We start from the raw sequence: 12,623 nt of genomic DNA on the forward strand, positions 1-12,623 counted from the left end.
CAATCACAGATCTAAATTTAAAACTAAAGCTATAAAACTCTTAGAAGATGAAAACATAAGCAGTAAACCTTTGTGATTTAGCCTAATGATTTCTTAAATATAACAAAACTGTAACAAAAATAAGTAAGTTAGACTTCTTTAAAATTAAAAATTTTACACTTCAAGCAACACCATAAGAAAAGTGAAAGGACAGGGGCACCTGGGTGGCTCTGTGGGTTAAAGCCTTGCCTTGAGCTTGGGTCATGATCCCAGGGTCCGAGGATCGAGCCCCACATCAGGCTCTCTGCTCAGTAGAGAGCCTGCTTTCTCCTCCTCTCTCTCTCTCCTCTCTGCTTGCCTCTCTGCCTACTTGTGATCTCTATCTGTCAAATAAATAAATTTTTTAAAAAAAGAAAGAAGAAAAGTGAAAGGACAATTCCCAGACTAAAAGAAAATATTTTCAAGTCCTGTATCTGATAAGGGATCTAGATCTAGAATATATAAATAACTCTTACACCTCAATAATATACTAAGAAAGTAGATTACTCATAAATAAAAAGAAACCAACCATGGATACATTTATTAACCTAACAAATTAAGCACCATGTTCAGTGAAGAGAACTAATCTCAACGTTATGAAGGAGATTACGACACATCACCAGAAATTATGCTACTTTCACATAAGGGAACTAAGAAGAATCAAGGGATACGTGAAGAGTCAGTTCTCTCCCTAATCCCCGAACTCCCTAAGAACAGGAGATAAATTTCCCTTTGTGAAAGTGTTCCCCTCTCCCCCATTAGGAAGCAGAGAGCAACTTTTTAATCATCTGAGATAAGAGAGCAGGAACTGAGACGAGTTTACTTACATAAACCTTACTAAAAAAACCCCTCATCTTTCATCAGTTCCCCCACATATTCCCTAGTTACTTCCCCACATTTTACCATCCCTTAAAGCCCAAACCCTCTTTCCTTTATGAAAAGGGTATATAAGCCCCCAGATGTTAGACCACTTTGGAGTTTCACTTCTTTTCTCTGAATACTCATGCACACAAAACATTAATAAAATTTATATGCTTTTTCTCCTGTCTTTTGTAAGTTTAATTCACAGGCCCTCAGCTGCTGAACATAAGATTTTTCTCCCTAACAGTTTCATCCTACATTATATTTATATAACATTATCAAAATAATACAACTAGAAAAATGACGAACACAGTAGTGGTTGCTACAGGACAGCACAGGGACACAGGTAAATATAAACATGCATCATGAATGAACTTTTGTGATGATGAAAGAGTTCTGTATCTTGATTGTGGCATTAGTTACACAAATATACATGGGGATACAATTGCAAAAATCTATTAACACACCTGCAGATTTCTAAAAATGGTGAAAACTGTAGTCTACTTAATATTAATGTGCCAATGTAAATTTTCTGGTTTTGATAATGTACTATCATTACTATGTGAGATGTCACTTAGGGAAGCTAAGTGAAGAGAAGGTACACAGGACTCTATGAATTTTCTCCTTTGTACTACTTTTGAAACTTCCTGCTTCTGAAAAATGGAGAGAAACCATAAAATATTTTCCCATTAGTTCTTTTTAAACTATGCTTTTGGGATAGCCAAGACAGTATCTTTAAAATTTTATATTAACTTTACCTAACTACCTTCTCCACACTCCCCCACCCCCAGCAACCCCCAGTTTGTTTTGTGAGATTAAGCCTCTTATGGTTTGTTTCCCTCCTGATCCCACCTTGTTTCGTTTCTTCCTTCCCTACCCCCCAAACCCCCTGCCCTGACTCTCAAATTCCTCATAACAGAGAGATCATATAATAGTCTTTTTCTGATTGACTTATTTCGCTTAGCATAATACCCTCTAGTTCCATCCACATTGTCGCAAATGGCAAGAGCTCATTTCTTTTGATGGCTGCATAGTATTCCATTGTATATATAGATATCTATCTATATATATATATATATCACATCTTCTTTATCCATGCATCTGTTGATGGACATCTAGGTTCTTTCCATAGTTTGGCTATCGTGGACATTGCTGTTATAAACATTCGGGTGCACGTGCCAGTTCATATCACTACATTTGTATCTTTTGGGTAAATACCCAGTAGTATGATTGCTGGGTTGTAGGGTAGCTCTATTTTCAACTTTTTGAGGAACCTCCATGCTGTTTTCCAGAGTGCTTGCACCAGCTTGCATTCCCACCAATAGTGTAGAAGAATTCCCCATTTTTCCGTATCCACTCCAACATCTGTCATTTCCTGACTTGTTAATTTAAGCCATTCTGACTGGTGTGAGGTGGTGTCTCATTGTAGTTTTGATCTGTGCTTCCCTGATACTGAGTGATGTGGAGCACTTTTTCATGTGTCTGTTGGCCATCTGGATGTCTTCTTTGCAGAAAAGTCTGTTCATGTCTTCTGCCCATTTCTTGATTGGATCATTTGTTCCTTGGGTGTTGAGTTTAAGCAGTTCTTTATAAATCTTGGATATCAGCTCTTTGTCTGTAGTGTCATTTGTGAATATCTTCTCTCTTTCTATCAGTTGTCTTTTGGTTTTGTTGACTGTTTTCTTTGCTGTGCAAAAGCTTTTTTTTTTTTTTAATTTATTTTTCAAATTTCTTTTTATTTTCAGCATAACAGTATTCATTATTTTTGCACCACACCCAGTGCTCCATGTAATCCGTGCCCTCTATAATACCCACCACTGGTACCCCAACCTCCCACCCCCCGCCCCTTCAAAACCCTCAGATTGTTTTTCAGAGTCCATAGTCTCTCATGGTTCGCCTCCCCTTCCAATTTCCCCCAACTCCCTTCTCCTCTCTAATTCCTCATGTCCTCCATGCTATTTGTTATGCTCCACAAATAAGTGAAACCATATGATCATTGACTCTCTCTGCTTGACTTATTTCACTCAGTATAATCTCTTCCAGTCCCGTCCATGTTGCTATAAAAGTTGGGTATTCATCCTTTCTGATGGAGGCATAATACTCCATAGTGTATATGGACCACATCTTCCTTATCCATTTGTCCGTTGAAGGGCATCTTGGTTCGTTCCACAATTTGGCAACCATGGCCATTGCTGCTATAAACATTGGGGTACAGATGGCCCTTCTGTATCTACAGATACATCTGTATCTTTGGGGTAAATACCCAGGAGTGCAATGGCAGGGTCATAGGGAAGTTCTAGTATTAATTTCTTGAGGAATCTCCACACTGTTCTCCAAAGAGACTGCAGCAACTTGCATTCCCACCAACAGTGGAAGAGGGTTCCCCTTTCTCCACATCCCCTCCAACACATGTTGTTTCCTGTCTTGCTAATTTTGGCCATTCTAACTGGTGTAAGGTGATATCTCAATGTGGTTTTAATTTGAATCTCCCTGAGGGCCAGTGATGATGAACATTTTTTTCATGTGTCTGATAGTCATTTGTATGTCTTGATTGGAGAAGTGTCTGTTCATATCTTCTGCCCATTTTTTGATATGATTGTCTGTTTTGTGTGTGTTGAGTTTGAGAAGTTCTTTATAGACCCTGGATATCAACCTTTTGTCTGTACTGTCATTTGCAAATATCTTCTCCCATTCCGTGGGTTGCCTCTTTGTTTTCTTGACTGTTTCCTTTGCTGTGCAGAAGCTTTTGATTTTGATGAAGTCCCAAAAGTTTATTTTGGCTTTTGTTTCCTTTGCCTTTGGAGACATATCTTGAAAGAAGTTGCTGTGGCTGCTATTGAAGAGATTACTGCCTAAGTTCTCCTCTAGGATTCTGATGGATTCCTGTCTCACGTTAAGGTCTTTTATCCATTTTGAGTTTATCTTTGTGTACGGTGTAAGAGAATGGTTTGATCTTGATGAAGTCCCAATAGTTCATTTTTGTCCTTGCTTCCCTTGCCTTTGGCGATGTTTCTAGCTGCGGCTGAGGTCAAAGAGGTTGTGTCACAGCCCCTTTGTAAAATAGTTTGGCAATTTCTCAAAATGTTAAACAAAACACAAAGATTTAGCCCAGAAATTTCATCCCTAAGTATTACTCAAAAGAATGGAAAACATATATCCATACAAACACTTGTACATGAATGTTCAGTACAGCATTATTCTTAATAGCCAAAAGGAGGAACCTGAGTGTTTAAATAACCACACAATGGAATGTTCTTCTCCTATTAAAATGGAATGAAATACTTGTACATGCTACAATGTGGATTATACTTGATTATCATGCTTAATGAAAAAAGTATCACACAAAAGGCCACATATTTTAAGATACTATTTATGCTAAATTTCCAGAACAGGCATATCTGTAGAGACCAAAAGTATATTAGTATTTCCCTAAAATTGGCAAGAATATGAGGAATGGAGAGAAACTACTGAGTAGGAAGTTTCTTTCTGCAGTGATTAAAATGTTTTAACTTAGATTTGGGAATGATTATCCAACTCTTGAATACACCAAACACCACTCAACTATATATTTTAACTGACTGAAACTTTGTGGTATGTGAATTACATCTCAATAAAGCAATTTAAAACAAGGACTCAGAAATCAGCAAGTCAGAACTAAAATGCAATGTAACAATTCTTCAAAATTCTGAACAAAAATTATTTTTGACCAAGAGTTCTATATATAGGCAAATTACCAATCGAGTGTGAGGTTAGAATAAAAGCATGTTTAGTCATGAAGGAACCAAAATATTTTCCTCTCAGCTATCTGTTTAAAATCAGAAGAAATTCAGCCAAATGACAAATAAAGCTTGGGGCTGAAATGGTGATAAATATTAGAAAATTTTAGAGGAAAATCTGGCTAAAGGATTTGGGGCTAGGGATGAATTTTTAAAACAAGCTGTAATATGGACAAATCAGAGACAAAAAATATATTTAACTACATTAAATTTAAGAATTTTTGTTCTCCACAATGCACCATTAAATAAAGTGAAAGATAAGCTACAAACTGGGAGAATACATTTGAAACATACAACTGAAATGGGACCAGTACACAAAACTTATAAAGAATACTTTTTAAAGAAAAGATGTGGGCAAACAAACAGCATTTCAAAATACAGAAATGGCCATAAAATATCTAAAAACTTTTCAACATCATTAATAAGCATGGAAAAGCAAATTATAAGATACCATTTCATAACCATCAGATTATCAAAAGTTAAGAAGTCTGACAATCAGTTGTGCTGGCAAGGAATAAAGCAAAGGGAACTTTCAGCTGTCACTATTAGTGTACATTAGTACAACTACCTTGGAAAACAACTAGGGATTATCTTACGAAACTAACATGAACATATCCTACTGAACTAACAGTCCTACTACTAAGTACATATCCCAGAAATGTAATAATAGGTGAACTAAAAGATTGATAGGAGCATGTTTAAAGAAGCACTTCTTTAATTACTTAAAGAAGTAATTGTGAAAGAACCACCCACATATCCACTGAGGGACAAATCTATTATGGTACATTAATGCTATGTAATTATTTTATTGTGATTAACAAACACATAATGGGGCTCCTGGGTGGTGCAGTTGGATAAGTGTCTGACTCTGGGTCCTGGGATCAAGCCCTGGGTCTGCTCCATGCTTCATGGGGAGTCTGCTTGTCCCTCTTGCCCTTCCCTTTCCCCCAGCTAGTATTCCCTGTCTCTCCAAAAAAAAAATAAATAAAATCTAAAAAAAAAAAATACATAACCTAAAACTTACCATTTTTCTTTTTATTGAGAAATAATTGACACATAACATTTTATTAGTTTCAGGTATACAAAAGAACGTCTATTTATATATACTGCAAAATGTCACCAGAATAAGTATAGTTACTATCTATCACCAAACACAGTTACAAATTTTTGTTCTGTGATGTTTTGTTCTGTTCTGTGATGTTCTTTTAAGATCTACTCCCTTAGCAACTCAAATATATAATATCGTATTAGTAACAATGGTAACTATACTACACATTACTTCCCCAGGACTCATTTATCTTAGAACTGGGAATTTGTATCTTTTAACCACCTTCACCCATTTTGCCCAGACCCTACCCTAGTCTTGGGCACCACCAATCCGTTCTCTGTCCACTTTATTATTTTTAATATACACCAAGTATACTGGCGTTGAGTACATTCACTGCTCTGCAACCATTACCACTATTCATCTCCAGTGTTAGCCAAACTGAAACTTTGTATTCATTAAACAGTAACTCCCCATTCCTCCATTGCACATAATATTATACAGCAACTAAAAAGAATAATCAACATGCCACAAGATGGATGAATCTTAGATAAATATTGTTGAAGGGGGAAAAAAAGTCATAGAAGACAGCAGACTATATACTGATATTTCTATAAAACTCAAGAACTGGAAAAGCCAAACTGCTTACATTTACTGTAAAAACTTTTTTTTAAGTGCACAGTAATGATAAACATAAAATTCTGGGTAGCAGTTACCTAAGGGTAGAGGGGAGGGAGAAATCAGAAAGTAATATCAAATCAAAAAGGTGGTTGCAATAATACTAAAATCTTCTGGTGCTGAACTTCGATAGTAGGTTTATTTTGTTGGTATGCTTCCTAATGTTCATGTGTCTTTTGCATATTCTCATATCAGATGCTATATTAATGCATAAAGATTGAATAGGAGCTTCCTGCTAAATATGTTTATCAAACTTATTATGTGCTATTTCAAATCCTCTCAGTCTTACCTGTTACTATAGCTAATGCTGCTGCAAACAGTTGACTAGTTACACACATTTAGTCCAGTTTCAGTGATACTACTTATAAAAGCATCAAGGAACAAAAACAAACTAGGCTTGATTTTCTTCATATTTTTTAGCCCACAAAAGTATTAATGAAAATTCCAATTATTTCTTCTGTAATTCCTTGGAAACATAAACCAAACATACTTACTGTTGGTTTTTTTCATTTAGAGTATTCATGCCCTGGAGATCAGAAAGAGGTGTTCTGGGATTTTTCCGGGTTATACCTAACAAATAAAAAGCAGACATTTTCAAATCAATGTTAAAAGAAACTAAACATGAAACAATTTTTCTAAGGACAAATAAAATTAGTGTACTTCAATGGTAAATATTTGCTAAACATGTCAGAAATGTCTAAATAACAATATAAACCAAGTCCCATGCCTGTTACTTACAAATCTGACTTAGCCAACAATGAACAAAATTAGGGAATTAAATAATAAATCTTATTTCTTCTCTCATTTAAACATTTTCAGAAAATGAAAGGTAACTGGGCTGAAGATCTAGAAATGTATAAGCTCATTATTTTAATATTCAAAAAATTCCTAATGATTCCTTTGCATCATTTTTCAGCAGTAAGTATACTGCTAACAAGAACTATAGATTTCAGAGGCCAATTAATCTTACATATAGACCCTGAGAAGCAAAAACAACAAATTATTTCCTTATTAAGGATTACCAATATTTTTAAGTTATAATTTACTTTAAATCATATGATAAACATAAGGCCATGAATTTTCATAGCATCACATACACACAGACATTTAATATAGGTAAGACACACTGGACCAGGAGTCAAAAAATCTATTCAAGATAACAATCCTATACGTAGAAAATCCTAAGAAACCCACAAAAAACTATTAGGACTAATAAAAGAATTCAGCACAAATATAAGACAGATCAATATTTAAAAATCAATTATATTTCTATACAATAATAATAAACAATCATAAGATTAGAAACAATTCCATTACTAATGACATCAAAATAATACAAAAAGAATAAACTTTAGAAAGTATAAAGTTTCTACACTGAAAACTACAAAATATCATTAAAAGAAACCTAAATAAATGGAATGCCATCCATACTCATGGATTGGAAAACTTAATTACTGTTATGTTGGTGATGCTCCCTAATGAATTCTGACAAAGGTGTCAAGACAGTCCAATGGGAAAGGAATAATCTTTTCAAAAATGGGTGCTGGGAAAACTAAATATCCTCATTTAAAAGAATGAAGTTGGACCCAAAAATCAAAATAAGTAATTTTTAAAAATAATTTTATTTATAAATAATAAATAAATAAAAATATTTATAAATAAATAAAAAATATATAAAATATATAAATAAAAATTTATTTATAAATTTTATTTTATTTAAATAAGCTGAAAGTATAAAACCCTTCAAAGAAAATATAGGTGTAAATCTTACTGACATTGAATTAGGCAGTAAAATTACTTAGGTATGTCACCAAAAGCATAAGCAACCAAAGAAAAAAATGGATAAACTAGACATCATCAAAACTTAAAACTACTGTGCTTCAAAGGATGACAGATCAAGAAAGCAAAAAGATAAATAAATAAATATATATATCACAAAACGATAGAAAATGTTTGTAAATCAAATATCTGATAAGGAACTTGAAGCCAGAAAATAAAAAGAACTCTTACAAGTGAATAATAAAAAGACAACCTGATTTTAAAATGAACATAAGATATGAACAGGTATTTTTCCAAAGAAGACTCGGCAAAGGGCAAATATGTTCATGAAATGATGCTCAACATCACTGGTCATCAGAGAAATGAAAATCAAAGCTACAATGAGATACCAGGATGACTGTAATCAAAAAGACAGATAACAACTGTCGCCAAGGACATGAAAAATTGGAACCTTTTGTACACTGCTGAAATGTGAAATGATACAGTCACTTTGGAAAGCACTCTAGCAGTTCGTCAAAGAAGTAAACATAACATTACCATATGACCCCCAGCAATTCTACTCCCAGGATAATGTCCAGTAAACTGTTACTAAACTGTTACTAAAATATATCTTATGATCAACAAATTCAGTTACAACTTTGAATAACTTTCTTTTTTTTTTTTTAAGATTTTATTTGTTTTGACAGACAGAGATCACAAGTAGGCAGAGAGGCAGGCAGAGAGAAAGGGGGAAGCAGGCTCTCCACTGAGCAGAGAGCCTGATGCGGGGCTTGATCCCAGGACCTTGAGATCATAACCTGAGCCGAAGGTGGAGAGAGGCTTATTAATCCACTGAGCCACCCAGGTGCCCCAACTTTATTTTCTTATATACTAAATTCATTGTTGTTGTTTTATTTAATCAGTTCCTTAGTTATGGGCACCAATTATCCCTATGACAAATTATCATTATCTATCCTCCGTTATCTATTCTTTTCTTCCATGTACTGAAACGTAATCATCCCAGGCCTTTCTTCAGTATTACTTAGTTCAATTTTCAGCTATTTTCCACTATTTTTTGAGCTCATACAGATGTAGCTTTATGCCTCTTATGCCTCTGAATGCTTCAGTAGTTCAATATCTCTTTTCAATATCCTTCTGGTACTTTATAGTCTTAAATTTGTGCTACTGCTCTATTCAATGCACATTCTTAAATTCTTCTATACTATAAAGTACTCACAGGAAATTTTCTTCTCTTTCTTGGAGTATCTTCCCTGCAAACATAATAGGGTGCTTCTTTGAGGGTAATTCTTTTATGAATATTATTTGACTTTCTTATTTCCCTCTGTGTGATGATTTTCAAGATCAATTATTAAATACTTTAAACATTAAGAGGGCATTAGGAATAATATACTGAACATTTATTACTGATTATTCAGAAAATGAAAGCCTGTGCATCTCTCCTGATCCCATTTCAACAGCTTCAGATCCTATCATCCCCCACTTTAGGATTCGCATTAAAAAATGACTGTTTTTAAAATAGTTATCATAATGTTCAGTGACTTAAAGTAGAAGATGGCATAAGACCATCTTCTTATGGTCTTATGCCATCTTCTACTACACAGACAGCAAAACTCAAGGGAAAACTGGGAACTGTAAAAAGGAACCAAATGAATATAATTGCAGCAGAAAAAAATTTTCAAACAATGTTAGCCAAAACATTCCTAGATCTGATGAAAAACAATTGAAGCACAGGTCCAAGAGGCACAGCAAGTCCCCAAGAGACTAAATATAAATCATATCTAGGAAATAATTACTAAAAACCAAAAAATAAAGAGAAAATGCCCAGCAGCCAGAGGAATGAAAACATATGTACACAAAATGACTTGAACAAAAACGTATATAGCAGGGCTCCTTCCAAGAGCTCAAAACAGCATATAACCCCTATATCCATCAAGAAATAAATGATAAACACAAAATTGTATATATAATTATTTATATATAATAACCCAGCAACAAATTGTATATGAAACACAATGAATGTGTTTATCATTTTATTGCATAAGAGAATCAGAACACAAAAGAATACATACTGTATGATTCCATTTCTGTAAAATTTTTAGAAAAGGCAAAACTAATTTATAATAACAGAAATCTTAAGAGTTGCCTAAAGGAGGTGGGAAAATGTACCAGAGGAGCAGAAATAAATTTTCTGATATAACTTTATTCAACATTTTATTTTGAATCTGTGTTCATGGGATTTAGGTTTTTCTCTTACAAACAACTTACAATTGAGCTTTCTTTTTCTTAATTGGATAACCTGTTTTTTAATTGTTTAGGTTGGTTCATTTTAATTTATTGATATTACAGTTGTTTGGTTTTTTCTGACTTTTTCTTTTATGCCTTGAATCTCTTTTTTATTTATTCAACAGACGGAGATCACAAGTAGGCAGAGAGGCAGGCAGAGAGAGGGAGAAGCAGGCTCCCTGCTGAACAGAGAGCCCGATGTAGGGCTCGATCCCAGGACCCTGAGATCATGACTGGAGCCAAAGGCAGAGGCTTAACCCTCTGAGCCACCCAGGCGCCCCATAAGTAAATAAAATCTTAAAAAAAAAAAAAAAATGAACCACATGTTTTAATCTTTAGGCTATTTTTTTTTTTTAAAAAGATCTTATTTGAGAGAGGGGAAGAGAGAGAGAGAGCATGAGAGGGGAGAAGCAGACTCCCCATGGAGCTGAGAGCCTGATGTGGGACCCCATCCTGGGGCTCTGGGATCATGACCTCAGCCAAAGGCAGTGGCTTAACCAACTTAGCCACCCAGGCACCCACTTTAAGCTATTTTTAACTGAACTGCTTATCTTATTAACTACAGGAGTTCTTAAAATATTGTTTTCAAGTTCATTATCAGTTATCAGTATCACATAAGTTTTGTTTCCTAGGGTGTGGTATGCTTTTAGTTTTCTTAGCAAGATGTTTTTTTAAAGTAGAAATTTTCAATTTTGGTGAACTCCACTTATTCTTTTGTTTTTAAACAGTTCATGCTCTTATGTCCCATCTAAGAAATCTTTGCCTGTCCCAAGATTACAAAGATTTTCTCTCAGGTTTTCTTCTACAAATTAAGTAATTTTACCTTTTTTTTTTTAAGTTTTACTTTTTAGGAAGAGCTATTTGATCCCCTTCAAGTTCAATCTTAAAGATAAAATAAGGTCAAAGTCCTCTTCTCATATAAGGCTACTTAGGTGTTCCAATGCCATTTGTTTAAAAGACTATACTCAACCCCAACAGATTATCTCAGCACCTTTGTGGAAAATCAATTGACCAATAAGTACAGATCTTTCCTGGATTTTTATTTGATTCTACTGATCTCTTGATCTTTAAGAACAATGTCATGATTATTTTAGTCTTGAAATCGTTCTCTAACTTTGTTGTTCTTTTTAGAAATTGTTTTGTTATCCTAGTCTATATTTCTATGTAAATCTTAGTTATTAGCTTGTGAATTTCTACCAAAAAATCTCTTCATTTATTTAGGAATTCTTCAATTCCTCTTAGTTGTATACAGGTCTAACACATATTTCATTAAAGTTATCCGACATATACTTAACTGACCTAGCCACCTCACGTACGTGAGGCATGTAGGTGGCTAGGTCAGTTAAGTATATGTCTTCTGATTTCGGCTCAGGTCATGATCTCAGGGTTGTGAGATGGAGCCTCCCATCAGACTCTGTGCTGGGCATGGAGCCTGCTAAAGATTCTCTCTCTCTCCCTTTGCCCCCTGCCAAAATTAATAAATAAAATACAATAAAATAAAAATTATCCCTAAGTATTTCCTGCTATGATATATTATATTATTACTCATCACATATTAAAGCACTTCAAAACCTAGCAATTAAATATGATAGTTCTCATAATCACAGAGTTTCTACAGAAACAGTTTTCAACTGCTTAGCTGGGTGGTTGAGATAGGGTCTATCATAAGGTTATAGTCAACCTGTTGGCCAAACCTGTGGTCATCTCAAGACTAGAATGGAACTGAAGGATTTGCTTTCGAGGTCACTCACATAGTTAGTGGCAAGAATCAGTTCCTAACTGCTGACTACAGGCTTCAGAGGAATTCTCAGCAGGGCACTCAAATGGCAGCTTACTTTTCCCAGAAACAGTGATCCGAGAGAGAGCTAGCAAGTGAGAAATTATCTAAGATGGGAACTGCAGACTTTCATAACTTAATTTTGGAATTGACAAACTATCACTTTTGCCATGTCCTATACATCACATAGACCAAGACTGGTAAAATGCAGAAGACTACACAAGGTTGAGAATACCAGAATATGAGGATAACTGGAGAGTATCTAGGAAGCTGATTGCCAAAGATGTATAAATGAAATTCACAAATTTCATTTTCCACATGTTCACGGCTAAAATAACTTAATTTTGTAAATTTACCTGGCATCCTGGGAGATTACTTTCTAGATCAAATAAATAGCATATTTTAA

At 34.5% G+C, this 12,623-nt stretch overlaps 1 protein-coding gene across 35 annotated transcripts in view; it reads right to left on the bottom strand.

Annotated features, from left to right (window-relative positions):
- The window catches only part of MYO9A (myosin IXA), a 275,439-nt gene that overhangs the window by 131,294 nt on the left and 131,522 nt on the right, over nt 1–12,623 (bottom strand). For all 35 annotated transcript variants that reach the window (XM_082735684.1, XM_082735666.1, XM_082735688.1 and 32 more), the window contains one exon: nt 6,873–6,948. In XM_082735684.1, the coding sequence (XP_082591810.1) occupies nt 6,873–6,948 (76 nt within the window). The remainder of the gene's footprint in view (nt 1–6,872; nt 6,949–12,623) is intronic.

The sequence above is a fragment of the Mustela nivalis genome (assembly GCF_964662115.1).
Source record: "Mustela nivalis genome assembly, chromosome: 6".
Classification (NCBI taxonomy): Eukaryota; Metazoa; Chordata; class Mammalia; order Carnivora; family Mustelidae; genus Mustela; species Mustela nivalis.